Below are 20175 nucleotides of genomic sequence, written 5' to 3' on the forward strand. Positions count from 1 at the left end.
GGAGAATCTTCTTCACATCTCTCGTTGTCGGTCACAGTCTGTGGAAAGCGAAGCAAACCACTGTCCCGGCGTTCTTATTCCAGCTCAATTCACAAGCTTCTATCAAAACAGATCACACCTAGGAAGAGCATGGAGGATAAAACCAACGAGAAGGTTGGGAGGAAAGAGGATATCGATACGGAGCATCACGCTCCCTCTGATAAAAGGTCTACAGAATGTCTCGAAAACCTTGCACCTGTCCATACATATCTCGACCGCGAAGATATAAACAGGCTCTCAAACGAGCACAAAGATTATCTTCTACATCGCTACGGTACCCTCGACTTGGATCCTATCCCAGATCTGAATGATGCCGACCCATACAACTGGCCAAACTCGAAGAAATTAGTCAACCTCGTCCTAGTCGCTTTCCACGCTATGATGGCAACTTTTACTGCCGCATCAATCCAATCGGCTTTCGAAAGTGTTGCCGCTGATCTTCATGTCAGTCTCCAGCGGGCGACATATCTTACCTCCCTTCAGATTGCGATCCTCGGCGGCGCTCCACTACTATGGAGGCCATTGTCGAATCGCTACGGGCGACGTCCTATCTTCCTTATCTCTCTGATCTGCAGTCTTGTCGGCAATATCGGGTGTGCGAACAGTCACTCATATTCTACCATGGGCCTGTGTCGCGCCATTGTCGCTTTTTTCATCAGTCCCCCCCTTGCGATTGGCAGTGCAGTCGTCGCCGAAACCTTCTTCAAGAAAGATCGAGCACGGTACATGGGCGTATGGACTCTCATGGTCACAATTGGTGTACCTATCTCGCCTTTTATCTTTGGTTTCGTTGCACAAAGGGTGAACTATCGGTGGATATTCTACGTGTTGGCCATTGTAAGCTCTAAAGCTCACTCTATCCCTCTGTATCCGCTGACGTACCTTAAGACCAATGGGGTACAATTCGTTCTCTACCTCTTCCTCGGCCCCGAGACTCGATACATTCGTACCGGTGTCACGCATACTGGCGCAGTATACAAGCAAGAATATTTCACCTTCAAGCGCATCGACCCTACCCCTTTGACGTGGTACGATTTCGTCCAGCCACTCCGATTTATCCGTCGCCCCTGTGTAATCATTCCAGCAGCAGCGTACGCCATGATCTTCCTCTTTGGAAGTGTCATGCTTACTGTGGAAGTGCCGCAGCTTTTTGGACCCAAGTTCCACTTCAATGATCAGCAAATGGGATTGCAGTTCATTGCGATGGTCATAGGATCAGTTGTGGGAGAACAGATTGTGGGTTGGGTCTACTCGAGAGAGATCTGCACTAACAGCTCTGTAGGGCGGCTACACTTCCGACTGGTGGATGAATAGACGAAAGAACAAGCTTGGTCATCCTGCTCCAGCTGAGTTCCGTTTGTGGCTCAGCTATATTGGTCACTTATTGACCATTGTGGGCATCATTGTTTTCTTGGTTCAGATTGAACGATTACAGCCGCTTCATTACAATATTACACCGCTTGTTGGTGCTGGCATTGCCAGTGCTGGGAACCAAATCGTTACAACAATCATGGTGACCTATGCAGTCGATTGTTACCGAGAAGATGCTGCAAGCGTGGGAGTATTCATCACTTTTGTGCGCCAGATTTGGGGGTTTATTGGGCCTTTCTGGTTCCCACAGATGTTTACTGAAACTGGGCTTTATGCTTCAGCTGGAATTGCGACAGCATTGATGGTCGCGGTCAGTATTCTTCCGACAATCTTCATTCAATGGAGAGGTGGACGGTTGAGATAAACACAATAACCAGCCGAGTTAGGCTTGTCACACTGAGATCTCGAATTTGCAAGAGACTTTCCTGCCCTTCTGTGAGCTGCGAGACCCGGACATGCAGACTGAAGCCCGACTGGAACATGTCAGCAAACTCGTGCGGATTGAGCCAAGGCAAGTCAAACCTGCATAGTAAGAACGTGGAAGAAAGTGGAAAAATGATACCCAAATGCTGTACTCCTCAACAAGAGCAGAATTTTTGACGGTTGAAGAAAAGTACATCGTCGCCTCCACCAAGAGAAACTCATAAAATACTCCGGCGACGCATTTGGGGAAGTGGAGTGGGTGGCGAGAGAAAGCACGTTCCTTCTCCAATCAGCGCATGTGGGGTCGAAGTCAGAGAAAGCTGGCACCATTTGGAGCAAATGTGGAGCAGGAATCTGGCAAGCATTCAAAAGGCAATTTGTCTGCGAGGCAAAGCTCATCAACCATCGTGTTAAACAACCAGAAGCTCTGGCGAAATGAAGTTCCCCATTCGATATAGTGACCCCGAATATCAACAGAATCATCGCAACCTCTTTGCGCAAGCTCTCCTGTCCCCTCTTGCGGATGTCCTTCCACCAGGTGTGAACCAACAAGAGTTTGATCGTGCGTATGTCGAGTTTGAAGATGCGGTCGGGAAGGAAAATGCATTTCGAGGACAGTCATTGGAAGAGTATGTAGATCCATACGAGCTCTGGGAGGAAGAAGGGAAAAGGAAAATGCCGAGTGCGGCGGTGTGGTAAGTTTCGTATCAGCAAAGCGTGTGCACGTGTAGCTGAAGCTCTAGCCCTTCTTCGATGGACGAGCTACGGGCAATCCTAAAAGTTGCGAACAAGTTCAGCATTCCTCTTTGGACCTTTTCGCGCGGAAAGAACTTAGGGTGAGTGATGGCTGAACTAGTGATTCATTGAATCCAAGAACTAAGATTGCAGATACGGTGGACCAGCACCAAGGCTTAATGGATCGGTTGCGCTTGACCTTCATCGCATGAACAAGATCATCGAGGTCAATGACAAGTTTTCGTACGCGGTTGTGGAGCCAGGAGTCACTTTTACTGACCTATACCTCTACTGCGTCGAGCACAAGCTCCGAGTCTGGCCAAGTGTACCTTCATTGGGATGGGGAAGCGTGGTCGGAAATGTACGTGGCGCAGCTGCATATCCAGGCAGAAATACTGACTTATCAACGGACTGTGGACCGGGGTACCGGCTTCACACCAACAGCAACACATCACCAGCATATCAGTGGGATGGAGATTATGCTTGCGGACGGCGACCTTGTGCGCACGGGCCAGTTTGCGATTTCTAACTCACCGTCGGCACATCTATCGAAATTTAGCTTTGGCCCATCTATCGAAGGTTTGTTTCTGCAGAGCAATCTCGGTATCGTCACCAAGATGGGAATCTGGCTGCACCCACAGCCGCAAGCTTACATGTCTTGCACGTTTGACATGCCCAATCTTGAAGACGTGGAAATCATTGTCGACATCTTCGGACCATTACGGAGAGATGGCCTGTTGCCGAACACCGTATACGTCTCGAACATTGTTGAATGGTTAGGTGTGACCGGCAAACGTGCTGAGCTGTGGCCAGAAGAAGGTCCTATTCCTGAATGGCGGCTTCGGGAACTTCAGAAGGAACTTGGTTTCGGTTATTGGAATGTCAAATTTGGTTTGTATGGCGCGAAGGAGGTAGTCCAATCGCACTTCGATGAGTTGAAGAGAATCATCGCAAAAAGAGTGCCAGGCTCGGAGCACCGTCTTCAAGGTCACCTCTTCTCTGCAGATGATGATAAACTTCTGGAAGCAACCTCTGTCCCGGACCCTCATGGTGGCTTCTTTGTCGGAGTGCCCAGTCTGTGGAGCTTGCCAATGGTGAGATACAGACTGCCAAAAGAAAAAGCCGGCATCGGCGCACATGCGGATTATTCTCCCATCATTCCTTCTGATGGTATAAAAGTCCTCGAATGGGTGAAAACTGCTCGAAAGATCTGTGAAGACAAAGGGTTTGATCTCTTCTGCGACTTCTTCATGCACGAACGACATCTTATTTTCGTCAACATGATGGTGTTCGACAAGGCAAACCCAAGTCATCGCAAAGCCGTTGATACTATTTTCCGGGACCTGTACAGAGAAGGTCGGCAAAGGGGTTTCAGCAAGTACCGGTCTCACATCAATTATATGGGTATGACAAATTGCACCTATCTAAGACCGTTTCTCACAGAGCTATAGATCTGGTTGCAGACGCTTACGACTTCAATGATCACGCGTACCGGAGGTTGGTGGAGAGATTGAAGGTACGCTATGGAGCGGATCGCCTCATCTAGGACTCGCTAACTTTTTCTCGCAGGATTCTCTTGATCCAAATGGGATCCTATCTCCAGGCAAACAGGGTATATGGCCTTTGAAGTATCGTCACCTGAGGGAAAAGCTATAGTAGGGGAAGAATGTTCGCCTATTCGCTCAAGCTCATTCTCAGGTAATATCCATCAATTTCGCTCTTACTATAATAAACGATGAGATTGATATATTGATATTGTGAAGAAGTCGGGGGAAGACCAATAGGGATTAACACTCCTCTTTGGTTCGCACGTACAAGCATGATGCTCGAAGCTATAACCATAATATTGCCATCTGCGCTGCTTGTCGTCCATGAAACGTCGAGGGCATCATAGTTAAGAGTTTCCTTCGTACGGGGCTCGGTAAGTAGATTGGCATAAGCGAGACCTCAAAGCCTGACTTTGATTCGGCTTTTTGTCGCTCAGTCTGCCGTATTTCCCCTCAAGGCAAGAAACATAAAGAAAAGCACTCATGTGACTGCCTCGCAGCCACAGTTTGAGCCTAGGAGGCTCTCCAGCCCGCAGAACATGAGACATGGCTTGCTGGAGACAGTGATTACGCTCCGGCCTCGCTGCTGCTCCTCACGTTCTGTCAACGTTTGGTAGACACTTGACTTTCATATCACGTGGTCACTGAGAGGGATTCCCAACCTCATGCGTTTCCCTTGTATATAGGCTATTCTTCAGGCCCTAAGTCCTTCAGACCAATCAATCAACCTTTCACACTCTGAGAGGCTGTAGTTCATATAAGCGTTCTGTTCATATAGCCAGATTCTTGGCCGAAATACTCGGTCGACCAAACTTTATGGGCGTTGCAAGGAGGCGTCTGGTAGTGGCGAAGATGACAGTGCTTCTGGTGTCCATGTCTGGAATCTGACGGGGTCGTCACCCATAGACCCAAGCGCTACACACTAGTGGCCAATCTCCAATGTTCGATATCTGGAGCCGTGTGCCGCTGTTATGCGGGGGACTGCCAACCAGGATGCCATAGTCTTAAACATTACCGATCTAACTCTTTCAGATCCTGATCTGAACTTTCCGTTGTTTCTGCATTTGATACCCAGGCCTCCTAACAAGAGGTCTTACCAAATCAAGGGCAGAATGGGATGGAAGCTTCGTCAACAGGGCAGCTATGTCCCCGTCCGCAGACAAGTCTTTCGAAATCGACGTCCGAGTCTGGGACGCCACACGAACAGCAACGACTCAACAAGACTTCCATTACCTATCTATCCGAAAATTTCCCCATGGCTATTGTCCTAGATCGGTTCCAAAACAGCGGTGAATTCCGACTTCATCATCGGCTGTCCTCGCCAACCTTGCCGTCCACCAAACAGCTGAAACATCTCTCGGACGAGGATCTATCCTATATTGAATCAAAAGGTGTGTTCAAACGACCGCTGACACATATCACAGACACCTTTCTCTCCGTTCTTGTGGTTCTCCAGTAGACCATCCACTTGACCTACCGGCTGGGTGAGCCTGATACATCAGACAATTATTACTCATGGTAAAGCACGGCAGTGACCACGGCCGAGCTTCGAAGTATCCACAGGTCGACTGCGTCCGTGACAATGTCCGCGAAGGACAAGGCTCTATTGGAACGGTTGTGGTAGGTTCTGGTGACCAGAGATACCTTCGCTGCTGTCTGCTGGGGCATCACGAGCAGGATTGAACTCACGCAATGCGACACTGAAGTCGTGAACAAGTATGACTTTACATACGACTGCGAACGACAAGATGAAGCGATGCAAGAGCTGATGGCGAATACGGTGGAATACCAGATACATATGTGCCAATACTCGCTCCTTTTGGGAGAGATCATCCCGCATCGTGTGATACTGAGTCGAACCTCACCGGACGCCTTCCTGGAGCGAGTGAGGCTTGAACGAAAGCTGGAGCACTTACGATCATGGCTCAATCTTTTGTCTTCTGACAAAGACATCTCGCCTTGTTTCACCATTTGCAGGCTTGAATCTGCACTATCCCTATTCCATGAATACCTACGTATCTTGCTATACCTGCGCAAATCGACCATCCGGAATACGTCTAACCATACTACGGAGCCACAGATGTTATCTGTCGATGACTCACTTCGAGACCGTGGAAGCTATTCCCACTCTGTGCTTGTCAGCGCCTCTCATAGCACCACCACAATGGCCACCTCGCTGACCACTCAGGAACTTATCTTTAATCTACCACACGAATACTTGGTAGGGATCTTCTCCGCCGAGGTAGCTCTGATCGGTCAGCTCATACCCTCTGATCACGCAGCCTCCTCAATTGCCGCGAGAGATCAGATATGGGTGTCTGAGATGGTCATGCACACTGTCAAAATCTTTTTGGGAATCGTCCGTCTCGGCTTTAAAGATGTTCAAAGAGATCTCATCAATCGATGCAATCAATCAGAGATTAATTGGGTCCTTGTGGAAAAGCAACTGCGCTCGTGGGATCAGTTGTTTCAGAGAGGTAAGATAATCCGGCAATCATCGGCAAGATGTAGCATTTTCACAGAGATGTACGCTATTCTTCGAACTGATTGGTCCAAGAAAGTATTGTTGGCATGGCATAGAGATACTAGGAAGCGAAGAACTTCATGGGATTACGGTAGGTGCATAGTCAGAGTCTGTTTATAGCTCAAGTTCGATTTGCACCACTGGGTCCTCATTGACATCAACATAGGAACGGCTCCAAGTAGAAGAAAAACAAAAATCTGGGAGTTGCCCGGGTGGTTGTTGTTCGAGGGGTTTGTCACGTCAAAGAATGTATTGATGGCTCTGCTTGCACAAATGCCAACAGGACAGCTATCTGGTATTACATACCCGCCCGCGGACAACGAATAAGTGCACAGAAAGCTTCTTGACCTTCCGACGGACTTGTTAGCATTTCAAGCAGCAGCCCCGTCAAGATGGAGTCAGATAGGTAGCAAGGGGCAAAAGCGGATGTGGTATGACGGAAGCCTGGGCAAGGCTGAGGTCGTATAGGTGGTGGCGACGATACCATCGTGTTGATAGCAGTGTGGTAAAACCGGCAGTGGTAATATCTGACAATCCTACAGCTTACGATATACCTTACGGGCACAGGATGAGCCCAGTGTTGATCGCCCCGAACTGGAGACCTCCAATTTGGGGCCCCGGAAAACCGGTAGACGGTACCAACCACTTCTACAGTGAATCGTCAAGGATGCCTGAAGAGGACTCGATTCGGCTCATATACCTCAAACCAGTCTTATACTTGTATGTCTAACCTGGGGAAATTGCATGTTAGTCTTCCCTCACGATATCGACCTTGTCTGCCTCCCGGAGCCAGCTCAACCATGACTTACCATCCCTCGATTCTGTTGGCGGTGGTCGTGATCGGCTTTCTAGCAATCAAGTACTTCAACAAGACAGATATACCCAAGATCAAGGGTCTCCCCGAAATTCCTGGCATCCCAATCTTTGGTTCTCTATTGAAATTGGGTGATAGTCATGCCCGAGCTTGTGCTCAGTTAGTACCCAAGTATGGTCCAGTATTCCAAGTGCGGCTGGGAAATCGGGTAAGTCTACCCCTTCCGAAGAACTGATCTACACTCCCAGTTGATTGATCACGGCTAACTCAACAGCGTGTCATTTTTGCCAATTCATTCCAAGCAGTGAAAGACCTCTGGGTCGGCCATCATGCTGCCATGATATCCCGTCCCACCTTTTGGACCTTTCACAGGGCTGTTTCGAAAGACAGCACGTTCACTTTGGGAACTTCTCCATGGAATGACTCGGTCAAAACTGTACGAAAATTGGCCTCGACCGCCATTAATCGTAGGGCTGTACAAACATATCTCCCCCTGATTGACCTCGAATGTACCACCAGCCTCAAAGAAATACTCGACAACTCTGTGCATGGCGATATCAACCCCAATGGATATTTCCAGAGGTTTTCCCTCAATATCAGTCTACGCTTGAATTACGGCTTCCGCATCAAAGGCTCTGTTCAGGACAAATTACTCAATGAAGTTGTTGACGTCGAGCGAGAATTGGGTCTTCTCCGAGGCTCGGCACACTGTTGGCAGGACTATATACCAATCCTTCGCTTATGGCCCGGTTATCGAGCTCATGCACGGTCTTTATCCGGAAGACGAGACGAATATATCTTATCATTCCTGGATGAGCTGAAACGCAGGATGGAGAACGGTACAGATAATCCTTGTATTACAGGCAATGTATTGAAAGACCCAGAAGGTAAACTTACTGACGGTGAGTCCATCAATCGACATCTGAGACTCCATGCTGGTGCTCACAACCACTCTCACAGCACAAATTAAGACCTGTTGTCTCACTATGGTTGCCGCCGGCCTTGACACGCTACCATCCAACATCAATCTGATGATTGCATATCTTGGTTCCCCGCACGGTCAAGAAATTCAGGCTAGGGCTTACGAAGAGTTGAGCAAGACTTATCCCGAAGGTGACGGCTGGCATGCATGCAAAGAGGCCGAGACCTGTGAATACCTGGTGTCATTCATCAAAGAAATGCTTCGCTACTGGAGTACGTTGAACTTGGCTTTCACTCGCGAGACGGTCAGGCCTATTGAATACAAGGGGGCTGTGATACCCGCAGGCACTCCTATGTTCTTGGTGAGTTTTCTTTCCAACGACCGTCCATGGCAGAAGCTCATGTCAATCGATTCAGAACACGTATGCCGCCAATCATGACCCTACCCACTTCAAGGACCCGGAATCTTTCATCCCCGAGCGCTTCTTGGGCCAAGAAACGGTGGGCGGTGGCATACAACAGATGTCGTACGGAGCTGGCGCCAGGCAGTGTGAGGGAGCTCATTTGGCCAACCGGCAACTCTATATCATCTTTACGCGAATATTCCTAGGCTTCCGCATCTTGGAGACGACCGACATGTCTGCAAGACCGATCTTGGATCCCATCGAATGTAGCGTGGACAAAACTGGCCTGGTCTCGATCCCGAGACCTTTCAAGGTCAAGTTTGTGCCCCGGAGTCGACCACAGTTGGACAAATGGATTCATGAGTCGTTGATTGCCACGGAACAGTTTGATGTGTGAGATGGAACGAGAACGATGCACGCGCGGAGATCTATGCCAAGGACGAGGCAAAGAACATCTTATCCTTCTTGGTGGCTTCCGTCCATGAGGATCTGTGTTACGTATGCCTACCTAGGTATTTACAAGGAAACAATGAAATTCATTTGACGTGGGTTGGAAAAGAGTTTGAGTTTTTGGTCGGTTGGTCATGCTCGCCTCGTTTCACCAGAGGCGTCGCTGCGCATTGTAAAACTCGACCTAAAGGACGCGCTCGAGCTCGGCGTGATCTGCCACCGGGTTCGGAAAAGTTGCCCCTCCGCATTGCCTGGGGGCGAGACTTGGGCGTTGCGGGGGAGCTGCCGGCATCTCTCGTGAGATTCTATAAGTTGTTGTTCCCCTCGGCATGCCCTGTCTTCCCACCACCGCCCAGCGCCCATCACCCTCGCAACGCCTGAATGAAGAAATATCAGTGTTCCCGCTGCGCCAGGCAATTTAGTCGGCATGAGCATCTCAAACGACACGATCGATCTCGTAAGATCCTTGACTCTGTCGCTTGTACGCCCACGCTAAATTATGTCTGCAGACACGAAAGAAAAGCCCTATGCGTGCGCGAAATGTGACAGCGCATTTACAAGACAGTATTCGGCCCGGTGTCTTGTGGTCTGTAACGTGTGCTAACGGCTCCGAAAAGGGATCTCCTTACTCGCCACAACAGATTGGCACATGCTCCACCCGTGACAGATCAGCAGGAGTCGCAGCAAGCGCCTCATGCCACCGCTGCTGCTCCAGCCAGGCCAAACACGCCCGGAGGTAGAGAGCAACTACCTTTGACTGCACAACTCCCATACAATGCCGCTGTCGCTCCACCCACAGGAGACCGGCCTTTGTGTGCACCACCATTCCACAGCGTTGACTCTGCAATGGCTTCAAATGGTGACCTGCTTGACTTTGAGGTCTTCGACATTGCCACGAAGGATTCGACGGCAGTCCCAGACCTTGACCTGTCCGCCCAGCTAGGCGACCCTGAAGCCACGAACCAGATCTTCTCCCAAGATTTCGACCAGATCATGAGCATGCCTTACGATTTCATCTATCCGCTACCGCAGATAGACCTAGGCATGCCCGACGCGAGGAAATCTAATATCCAGCCGGGGCGTCAACTTGATGTCGGATCAGGACTTTCGAGGTTTGGATCTCGATTGCCTTCCCTCGAACCGATCAGTGGCAGGACGTCATCGGACTCGCATATTCAGCATAATCAGACAGAGCAGCCCATGTCGGGTACCGCGGATGACATGCCATCCCCGGACCTCAAATTGACCTTTGCGGCGCACCCGAAACTACAAGTTACAAACAAATGTCGGGAACGAATATTGTCAGAGATGGTGGCATTCGCAGCCGTGCTTCCTCCACAACTGGTTCTGCCCACAAAACACGCGCTTGGTCGATTTATGGCAGCATATACCATGGGCTATTACGACCACAACCCAGTCATCCACCTTCCAACACTCGATCTTGAGCAAGTTGCACTGGAGCTTTTTCTCGCATTAGCATCTATCGGAGCGCGCTATTGCCGCGAAGAACGTAAAAGCGACGAGCTCTTCCAGGCAGCAAAGGTAGTAATATTCGAGCGCCTGAAGTCCAACGACAGCAGCTACACCGAAACGCACGACGGAGGTCATCTGAGTCTTCCAACGGAGAGTCATGTCACCGTTGGTGACAGACGGCTTACGGATCAGGCTCGAATTCAAGTAACACAAGCTCTCATAACCCTTGTGGGAGCTTCAACGTGGTTCAGCACAAAGATTTCTGCTCGTGCTAGAGACACTGCCACCCTTCGAACTTTGCTGGGTGTGGTAATCAGCGAATTCAGCACTAAGCCGCTTGTTGGGCAACCTGGAACTGAATGGGAACATTGGATCAAGCAGGAAACGCTGAAACGGATACAATTACACTCCTTTTGCCTGTCGAATATTCAAACCATTGCCTACAATACCACTCCAACCCTGATCTGGTCGTCCGTCGACCTCCCACTTCCTTGCTCCGAGCGCCGATGGCGAGCGAGGGATGAGGCCGGCTGGAAACAGGCTGGAGATCACGGGGATGGTGTCGAACCTACTTTGAAGGAAATGCTTCATCGTTTGTTTCAAGACGGAGAGGACACCTCGTTCTGTTTCACGTCACTTGGCGGATACGTCCTCATTCATGCAATCCTTCAACACATCTGGCTTCTGTATCAGTCTGCTCGAATACGCCCAGGACCTCCCATACTGCAACCTTCGGACTGTAAAATGATCGGGGAAGCCCTTCGTCGATGGTGTATCGGGTGGGAACAAGATAAAGAGTCATCCATGGACCCTATTAGTCCAAATGGGCCACTGGCATTCACATCTACGGCTCTGCTACGGTTGGCCTACATTCAAATCAGTGTCAGCGCCAAGCTAACACCTGTGCTGAGTGTGTGGAACTCCACAGAGATCGCGCGACTCCTTAGTTACGCTCCACCTCTACAGCGGAATGATAGTGTTACCAGGGCTGTCCTTCACTGTGCACATGCGCTCAGCATACCCGCCAAGCTCGGCATTGAATTTGTTGCTCATAACATGTCCTTTTTCTGGTCAAACCAGCATGCGCTTTGTGCTTTGGAATCTGCTATGCTGTTATCGAGATGGCTGGAAGCTGTGACAGTCATGAACCCACAACCACCACTGACAAATGGCGAGGTTCAACTCCTCCAGTTTGTGAAGGAGGTTGTTGCCGAGACTGAACATGGTTGCGCCGTTGACAGTGTCAGTGGGACCAACGTGCGGCTCAATTCGGTTGTGGTGCGAGTGTGGTCAAAAATCTTTCGTGCCGGTAGCGTGTGGGAATTTGTGGATCTGGTAGGAGACTCTTTAGAAGAATACGCTGACCTGCTTGAGGGTCAGTAGAAAACCGGCTGTGGCGATTTGGGAGGAGCGTAAGGAGAAAAACCAAGGACAATTTTCTGGTCCAATGTCCTGCCGCCGAAATTGTGACCGATCCGTTTCTCTCGATTGGGGTCACTCCAAATCCAGACCTGAACAAGTTCCAGTGCACACCAATCAGCAATGAAGGGTCTTAACCAAACCCAAGAGCCAAGATAATAAGATCTCGAAGTTCTGGATACATGCCGCGTCTTCCAACTGCGCCAGGAGTCCTTATCCGATCAGTCTACAAGTATCCCGCCCGGTGCTCAGGTTGCGGCTGCCAGTGAGAAAGAGTCATACAGTCACACAATGAAGATCAAGGTTGCGGAAGCTACGGCGCTCGTCAAAACGGCGCTACAAAAGATGGGATACAAGCCCCACGATGCTGCAATCATCACACGACATCTCATAGACAGCGAGCTTCGAGGCTTTGGAGCTGCTGGCATCGCTCGGGTGCTGAGCATCCGCGAGCGATTGAAAGAAAAGGGTTTGAAAGATGAAATCACGATAACTCGTGATAGTCCTGCGACTGCGCAGCTGGATGGACAAGACACTTTGGGGTATCTGGTGGCTCAACAGGCAACAGAAATTGCAATACGCAAAGCCAAACAAACTGGAGTGGCTGTTGTGGGTGCCAACGATACGTGGTACACGGGCATGCTCGCATACTACGCTGAACAGGCCGCCGAGCAGGATTTGGTCACCATCATTGCCTCCAATGCAAGCCCTTGGGTGGCACCATCTGATGGCTACAAGCCTATGTTCGGCACCAATCCTTTCAGCGTGGGGTTTCCCTCTGGCAGTGGCACCCCAGTCATCTACGATGTAGGCACATCCAAAATCCTCCATGCCGACATACTTCTTGCGCAGCGTCTTGGAGAGCCGCTGCCGCCAGAGTCAGCGTATGATGCGACTGGTCAAGTGACTACCGACCCTGCGGAGGCATTGCAAGGCGCCATTGCCGTATGGGGTGGTCACCGCGGCTCCGGCCTGGCCATCACAGTGCAACTGCTAGGTGTTTTGGCTGGGTCGCCCGCTCTACCTGGGAATCTGGAGCAGTTTGGTTTCTTGATTATCGCCGTCGATCCGGCCATGTTCAGGCCCATCGATGAGTTCAAGGCAGAAATCGATGCTTATTCCGCCAAGTTGCGACAGAGTCCTTCATTGCCTGGCAAAGGGCCATTGAGAATGCCTTATGAACGGTCATCAGCGGTGCGGGCAAAGACAATCGAAGCCGGTGAGTTCGAGGTTTCGGATGAGGTCTTAGCGATGTTGCGGCGAACGATCAACTACGAGCAGCAAGACCAGGGAGTCGGGCATCGGCTCTGAGGCGAGAAAAAGATACCTGCTCACCAACAGTGTGAGAGCCAGAAGCCACAGGTGTGACATTGGTGGAGATTGCTGGTCAGATCTTGGCCCCTCGTGTTCGCAGGTGGAAGCACGTGATGGAAGCCTCAAGACTGAGCATTGAAACTCCTCCTCCACTTTTGATGTACTGTGGCCCCCTGGGCAGTGGGGCACTGGATGCAGGTACGAGGCTGACCCAAAGTCAAAGGTTATGTCTCCAACTTGGAGACAGGAAAAGCGTCCAGTATAGACCATTGGTCGAGAACCGCCTTCGACGGTCACCAATCAAATGTACGGGAAGAGAGGCCTCATTGGCCAGAATACATCTTCGTTACCTGCTTCAACATGTTGAAAAAGTCCGCCGTAATGAAGGAGCTCGTCTTCAATGAGCAAGGATCAAGTTCTGGTATCTTTGTGTAGGCATTCGAAAGCAGAATTCCCAGCTGCCAAAACCACGACGCTTGTTAGAGATACTGGCTCCTGCTATCAAACTTTTCCATCAGATCCAACGTCTTCTCGTAAATGGTAAACACAATTCCGCCAGAGAGCGTCAGCCTACCAAGTCGCGGCAGAGCCCCGGCCCAGAACACCAATACGCCTTCTTTTCGAGCGATGCTGATTGTGCAATCGACACTGTTCTTGTACTCTGTGCGTGCCTCGAGACTTTGCATTCTAGTCTTGATCGTGTCGAGAGGCATTGTGACATAGACAGTGACCACTCCGGCAATCCCGCCTATTCCGAACGTCGTGATTGAAGACGGCTTTTGTCCAGGATAGCGGCCCTCGACCAATTGCCGTAGGGTGCCATAGGTTCCGAATCTTGTGGCGCTATTTGCAGCTTGTCTCGCGGTCGTCGGCACCAGACCCTGAAAGAACCCGGCGAGACCTTTCTCTCTGGCAATCACTATGCTCCCATGGATCAAGCCTTTCATGCGAGGTTGAGCTCGTTTTCGATCATCTATCAACTGCGTCTTGATACTTTCAAATGGCGTCACAGCAAGGAGAGACTCCGTGAAGCCGGCACCGAAGCCAGCCAAGATTGCTCCAGGTCCCGAGATCCGACCATTTCTGTCCGAAAGGAGACTTTTGTAGGCGTCGTACACAACAAAACGGATGCCAGCTTTGAGGGAGTTCCCGACCATCAAGGTGGTGCAGCCGGCATACCATTCGCGAGATGGGAAGGGCGGCCAGCCGAGTTTCTGCGCACTTGGCAGGCTACGATTGAGTTGCACCCGTGTTTTCGCAAATTCAAAGGGATAGGTGACGGCCGCCTCGACCGCACCCGCCAGCGAGCCAGCAAAAATCAAGCGCAAAGGGCTGTGCTAGATGAACTGTCAATGATACTGACCTGAACGTTGGGAAGACTACCACGTACTTTGCGATCTGGCGTGAAAGAAACCGGCTCCACGCCCGCAGTTGCCATGCCGCTTTGGTTGTCCTGCTATTCAAAGAGCAGGCGTAATTGACAACACAGTCACGACCGCAAGAGCTCCATGAGCTGGTTACTCCAGGGTACAGATCTGCCACAACGAAGCGTGCTGATCTCACAAGACGGTGAAAAATGCAGGTTGGACATACTGAGCTAAATCGACAGGAGAGCGACTATGATCAATACAACGAACCACGCATAACCGTCAGTGCGTAGCTACGCCATGATTCTCGGATCCAGGTCCTTTGTTGTCACTCAGCCAGGATCCACTTTTCGAACAGTACCGCAGACAAAGGCCGAGTCCGAATTCAAAAAACCACCCCCACAGACCACTCAAGGTTGCCGGGCGGTAAGGTGCGGGCGCAAGGAATCGTGAGCAAAGTGCGGGATGCAGAACTCCAGGATGCGGGCGAGATTTGCCGACCGAGGAGAGACACGGAGGCTGACATGGGACTTCCTGAGGGCATTTGCAATTTTGATAACCGATCAGCCGGTGGGAGGGTGGTTTCCGCAAACCCTCCAAATTGGCCGCTAAGGGGACACTTAGTCCTCCTGTGACCGCTCACTTGCACAGGTCAAGGATCCACCTTCTCAAAAACTATCTATATGCAGATAGATTATGGAAAGATCAGAGTCGACAATCTCCTGTATCCCCGAGACGATATGGCTTTCCAAACTGTTTTGCTGGCTGCTGCCGTCGTGGCATATCTGGTGGTCAAGTACCTTAATCAAACAGACATACCCAAGATCAAGAACCTACCAGAAATACCTGGAGTGCCCCTTTTTGGCAACCTATTGCAGCTAGGGAACAGCCATGCTCGAAGTTGCCAGAAGTTGGCCGCAAAGTACGGGCCGGTCTTCCAGACCAGATTAGGAAACAGAGTGAGTTCATCTCCAAGCTTTCCATCCTCCAACTGACATGTCGAGTGACAGCGCTTCATCTATGTCAACACCTTTGAGGCCGTCAAGGACCTATGGGTAGGCCATCACCAGGCTCTCATTTCTCGTCCGACGACATGGACGTTTCATTCCGTCGTCTCCACGTCACAAGGCCCTACGTTGGCGACGTCGCCATGGAACGAGAGCACAAAGCGCGTTCGCAAGGCAGCTTCCACCGCGATCAACCGGAAGTCCGTACAGACTTACCTTCCGTCTATTGATTTGGAGTGCACCATTGGAATTAAAGAAATCCTCGATGCCTCGAAATCTGGCGACGTTGATCCGATTGGCTATTTCCAACGGTTCTCTCTCAATATGAGTTTAAGAGTCAACTATGGATTTAGGCTTAAGGGCGCCGTAAATGACGAGAAAATCAGGGAAGTTGTCGACGTCGAGAGAGAGCTGGGCACACTACGGGGCGTGGCGCATTGCTGGCAAGACTATATCCCCATTATGCGCCTATGGCCCAGTTATCGCAAGCACGCTAGTTCACTGCGCCAGAGACGGGACGACTACCTTCTCGAATTTTACGAAGAATTGGTTCGTCGTATCGCAGAGGGCACCGACGTCCCTTCCATCACCGGCAGTGTGATCAAGGACCCCGAAGCAAAGCTGAGCGAAAGTAAGTAGTGCGGGATACGTCTCCTCCAGATAATACTGATACCGCCGCCAGACGAGCTCAAGACTGTCAGCCTGACCATGGTCGCCGCTGGCCTCGACACTCTGCCTTCAAATATCAACATGACGATTGCGTACCTCTCATGTCCTCATGGCCAGGAGATCCAGAAGAGAGCATACGAGGAGTTGATGAGAACCTATCCTGACGGTGACGGCTGGCACGCTTGTCTCGAAAACGAAACTTGTGAGTATTTGATCGCTCTGGTGAAGGAGACCCTCCGGTTCTGGAGCACAATCAATCTCTCAATTACCCGACAAAGTGTCAAAGATATCGAGTATAAAGGGGTCACCTTCCCAGCAGGGACACCGTTCGTGATGAACAACTATGCAGCAAATCATGACTGGTCACAATTCAAAGATCCAGATACCTACAATCCTGAGCGCTACCTAGGTGTGCCCAACGTTGGGATCCAGCAGATGAGCTACGGGGCCGGCGCTCGCATGTGCGAAGGTGCCCACCTTGCGAACCGAGAGTTGTATGTCATCTTTGCACGTTTGATCTTGGGGTTCCACATCCGAGAAACCAGCGATATCCAGAGCCGCCCTAACCTGGATCCTATCGACTGCAACTCTCTCATGACGGGAATGGTCACTCAACCGAAACCATTCAAGGTGAAGTTCGTTCCACGAGACGAATATCAACTGCAGAAATGGATCACAGAGTCAAAAGACCGAACTGTAGCATTTGATATCTGAATGCTCAGGAGGTTTCCTTTTTTCGCTTGGTCAGAACATAGTGAAGAAAGTATGTGTTCATTGAGGGCTGATGGTGAGGAGTGGTCCACATTGTTTCACTAAGGAGGAGACAGTTGAGATTGTTTGATTTTGCAACCACGCTGTGGCAGGATCTGATTTGTATCACTGTCGATAGACCACTCACTTCTTGGCACTTTGGCAGCTGCGTCACATTTCATCACGAGTTCACTCCTCTGATCACAATCAAGTCTACGAATATCATAGCGTACAATCAGTTGAACAAAGGCCGACTCGGTTGTTCCGTTAATAACAGATATCAGTGATACCGTCACTTGATTGTACATGACTTGCTCGCTGTCGAAACGAAGATTTTCGTGCCGTCCGATCTGAATAGGACTCAAGTGCATTCGGGCAGACTTGGGACTAGTGTCCCACGTCCAAGCTTCTGCGATACCGCCGTTTCCACTTTCCAATATTATGGTCGACATAGTTATCGCGCTTTGTTAATGGAGTGGCAATTCCGTCTTCGAAAGACAACATGTATCCATCGGCGAATGTTACCACGCGAAAGATGGCATTGACCGCCGTACAAACTCGTCCAGTCCCAATCCATTATATCACACACACATGTGGCTCTTTTTTAGCCATTGCGTTGTCGTGAATCCGATGGCGGACCAGGTCTACGGGGGAAGTGTACCGGAAGAAATGGGGCATTCAGAGAGTTACGGTCTTTGGCCACATCGGCAGTCTCCATGTCAAGCATGCCCAGAGACACATGCTTAACCCATGACGGAGTCAGGTGCGCTGGGTGAGAATGTACAAGATTTATCGTGAAGGCAGAACGGCCTCGGGTCGAGGTATCTGAATGCTCTGAACTTCCTGGCGAAGGAAGGGGGACTGATAAGAAGGTGCTTGCTGGCCTTTGTGGCGGCGGGAGCTGGCAACTGAGCTACCAACCAGGCAGGCAACCATTAGGTAGTTGGCACCATCCAGTTTGCAGTAGATAGCTAGAGAATCAACAAGTTACCAGAGTCCACGTGTAGACCTATTCTACTTCCTCATAGTCTTTGCCAGGTAACAAAGAGCTCCAAATACTCAACCAACGTGACAAAAGCAAGGATGGGTAGGGAAGTGTCTGGCAGCCAGCCAAGGTTTCAGGCGCCTCACACTGGAGGAGGAAAAGATGATGGAACGGAATTTTCTTTGATGTATAAAGTTTGGCCTTTTGCTAACTAGAGCTTGATCGAGAAAGGATCGCGAGCTTCATTGCCGAGGTCCATCATGACATTTTTCAAGCGCGTATATTCGAGTAATGCTTCCACTCCTCGCTCTTTGCCATAGCCACTATGGCCATATCCTCCAAATGGCGCAGTTGCAGAGCTCTGGCGATAGGTGTTGACCCAGATCTGGCCAGCATGTAGCTTACTCGCCATGTCGTGTGCGCGTCTCAAGCTCGTCGTCCATACCGCAGCGGCAAGGCCAAATTGAGTCGAGTTTGCAATCTTGATTGCCTCTTCGTCCGAGTCGAACGGAATAATGGCCAAAACAGGCCCAAAGACTTCTGTGTTCGCTAGGGAACTACTCGGATCGACGTTTTTGAAGATAGTCGGGGCCACGAAAAGACCACCAAGCTTTTCACTCTCTTCCTTACCGCCCGCGACGAGTTCTGCTCCGTCCTGTTGTGCCTTCTCAATATGTCGCAGAATGGCCTCGCGCTGACCTTTATGGACGACGGGACCTATGTCGGTGTTTAGGTCTTCGGGATCACCGAAGCGGGACGATTTGACGGTGTCGAGAATACCTTGGACGACCTTGTCGTATACACTCCTCTGAACTAGCAGTCGGGAGCCCGCGATACAGGATTGACCCGAAGCAGCAAAAATGCCTGCCACACTTCCAGGTATGGCACGATATAACTCAGCGTCATCGAGAATAACGTTTGCTGACTTCCCCCCTAGCTCGAGCACTACTGGCCTTATGTTCTCGGCGCCTTGCTGAGCAATAAGTCGGCCTACCCCTACACTGCCCGTGAAGCTGATCAGATTAATTGCGGGATGTGTGACCAGTGCTTTTCCAACGTCGGCTTTCCCTGATACGACATTGAATACCCCAGGCGGGAACCCTGCCCGTTCAATAATTTTGGCAAAGTATAGGGTGCTGGCGGTGGTAAACTCGCTCGGCTTGACGACGCAGGTGTTGCCACTAGCCAGACATGGCGGTAGCTTGTTGGTTAGCACGGAGATTGGGCTATTCCATGGAGTGATGAGAGCACATGGCCCATACGCTTCGCGGAGCGTGTAATCGAACAAGGATGGGTTATCCATGGGCTTGACCTCGCCGTTCAGTTTGTCGGCCATACCTGCGAAGAACCTATAATTTCTGGCAGAGAACAGCATCTGGCTTTTGGTTTCGCGTCTCATCTTGCCATTATCTGACGTTTCGATCTTGGATAGAGTATCAGCTTCCTCCTCGATCAAATCCGCAAGTATGTGCATCAGTCGAGCGCGTTGTAGGCCCGGCAATGCAGCCCAAGCGGGGAATGCAGCTTCTGCGGCGCGAACTGCATCGTCCACGTCCTGGACAGATGCTTGAGCGATCTGAGCCCATGGTCTCTGTGTATAGGGATTTATTGTCTCTTCATAACCATTGCCGCCTTCGCGTTCTTGGCCGTTGATGTAGAGGTTGAATTTGGGAAGTGCCATGGTGTCAGTAAAGATCTTGAGCATTCGTGGAGCGGAAATGGTGTACATGGTAGTGAAATCATTGCAACCGCTCTCATCTCGGACTCGCCCTTCGTTTGAGCATTTTCGAAGCGTGACGCGCAAAAGAGACTTTCGTCATGCACCCGAGGCTACCTGGGTACTACTTGTGGGCAGAACTCGTGATAGGGCAGTAAAGACCCAGAATCACGAAATTGTTGGGTCTTATCGTCCCGCCCGCACGCCAACACGCCCGCACGCCAACACGCCCACACGCCCTCACGC

General features: G+C 50.6%; 9 protein-coding genes across 9 annotated transcripts; 7 read left to right on the forward strand and 2 right to left on the reverse strand.

The window, feature by feature from the left end:
• Positions 1–129: 129 nt before the first annotated feature.
• Positions 130–1774, forward strand: Z520_10050 (uncharacterized protein; the record flags this gene model as incomplete). The annotated part of the gene is made up of 3 exons (XM_016780544.1): positions 130–876; positions 928–1275; positions 1322–1774. 3 exons carry the CDS (start codon positions 130–132, stop codon positions 1772–1774), a joined length of 1548 nt encoding a protein of 515 aa, XP_016628463.1.
• A 494-nt stretch (positions 1775–2268) lies between these two features.
• On the forward strand, positions 2269–4224 carry Z520_10051 (uncharacterized protein; the record flags this gene model as incomplete). The annotated part of the gene is made up of 6 exons (XM_016780545.1): positions 2269–2528; positions 2577–2669; positions 2722–2929; positions 2955–3972; positions 4014–4084; positions 4138–4224. 6 exons carry the CDS (start codon positions 2269–2271, stop codon positions 4222–4224), a joined length of 1737 nt encoding a protein of 578 aa, XP_016628464.1.
• Positions 4225–5630: 1406 nt separating this feature from the next.
• On the forward strand, positions 5631–6966 carry Z520_10052 (uncharacterized protein; the record flags this gene model as incomplete). The annotated part of the gene is given in 3 exon segments (XM_016780546.1): positions 5631–5735; positions 5740–6592; positions 6806–6966. Coding segments are annotated over 3 exon segments (1119 nt in total).
• A 473-nt stretch (positions 6967–7439) lies between these two features.
• Z520_10053 (uncharacterized protein) lies at positions 7440–9175 on the forward strand (the record flags this gene model as incomplete). The annotated part of the gene is made up of 4 exons (XM_016780547.1): positions 7440–7661; positions 7728–8355; positions 8414–8736; positions 8792–9175. 4 exons carry the CDS (start codon positions 7440–7442, stop codon positions 9173–9175), a joined length of 1557 nt encoding a protein of 518 aa, XP_016628466.1.
• Positions 9176–9655: 480 nt separating this feature from the next.
• Z520_10054 (uncharacterized protein) lies at positions 9656–12084 on the forward strand (the record flags this gene model as incomplete). Its single annotated transcript, XM_016780548.1, has 3 exons — positions 9656–9685; positions 9738–9823; positions 9870–12084. The coding sequence occupies 3 exons, from the start codon at positions 9656–9658 to the stop codon at positions 12082–12084; spliced, it is 2331 nt and encodes a 776-aa protein (XP_016628467.1).
• Positions 12085–12411: 327 nt separating this feature from the next.
• On the forward strand, positions 12412–13431 carry Z520_10055 (uncharacterized protein; the record flags this gene model as incomplete). The annotated part of the gene is made up of 1 exon (XM_016780549.1): positions 12412–13431. One exon carries the CDS (start codon positions 12412–12414, stop codon positions 13429–13431), a length of 1020 nt encoding a protein of 339 aa, XP_016628468.1.
• A 482-nt stretch (positions 13432–13913) lies between these two features.
• On the reverse strand, positions 13914–14872 carry Z520_10056 (uncharacterized protein; the record flags this gene model as incomplete). Its single annotated transcript, XM_016780550.1, has 2 exons — positions 13914–14771; positions 14825–14872. 2 exons carry the CDS (start codon positions 14870–14872, stop codon positions 13914–13916), a joined length of 906 nt encoding a protein of 301 aa, XP_016628469.1.
• Positions 14873–15541: 669 nt separating this feature from the next.
• Z520_10057 (uncharacterized protein) lies at positions 15542–17191 on the forward strand (the record flags this gene model as incomplete). The annotated part of the gene is made up of 3 exons (XM_016780551.1): positions 15542–15760; positions 15812–16439; positions 16491–17191. The coding sequence occupies 3 exons, from the start codon at positions 15542–15544 to the stop codon at positions 17189–17191; spliced, it is 1548 nt and encodes a 515-aa protein (XP_016628470.1).
• A 1232-nt stretch (positions 17192–18423) lies between these two features.
• On the reverse strand, positions 18424–19893 carry Z520_10058 (uncharacterized protein; the record flags this gene model as incomplete). Its single annotated transcript, XM_016780552.1, has 1 exon — positions 18424–19893. The coding sequence occupies one exon, from the start codon at positions 19891–19893 to the stop codon at positions 18424–18426; it is 1470 nt and encodes a 489-aa protein (XP_016628471.1).
• Positions 19894–20175: the final 282 nt, after the last annotated feature.

Source organism: Fonsecaea multimorphosa, assembly GCF_000836435.1.
Source record: "Fonsecaea multimorphosa CBS 102226 unplaced genomic scaffold supercont1.27, whole genome shotgun sequence".
NCBI classification, from domain to species: Eukaryota; Fungi; Ascomycota; class Eurotiomycetes; order Chaetothyriales; family Herpotrichiellaceae; genus Fonsecaea; species Fonsecaea multimorphosa.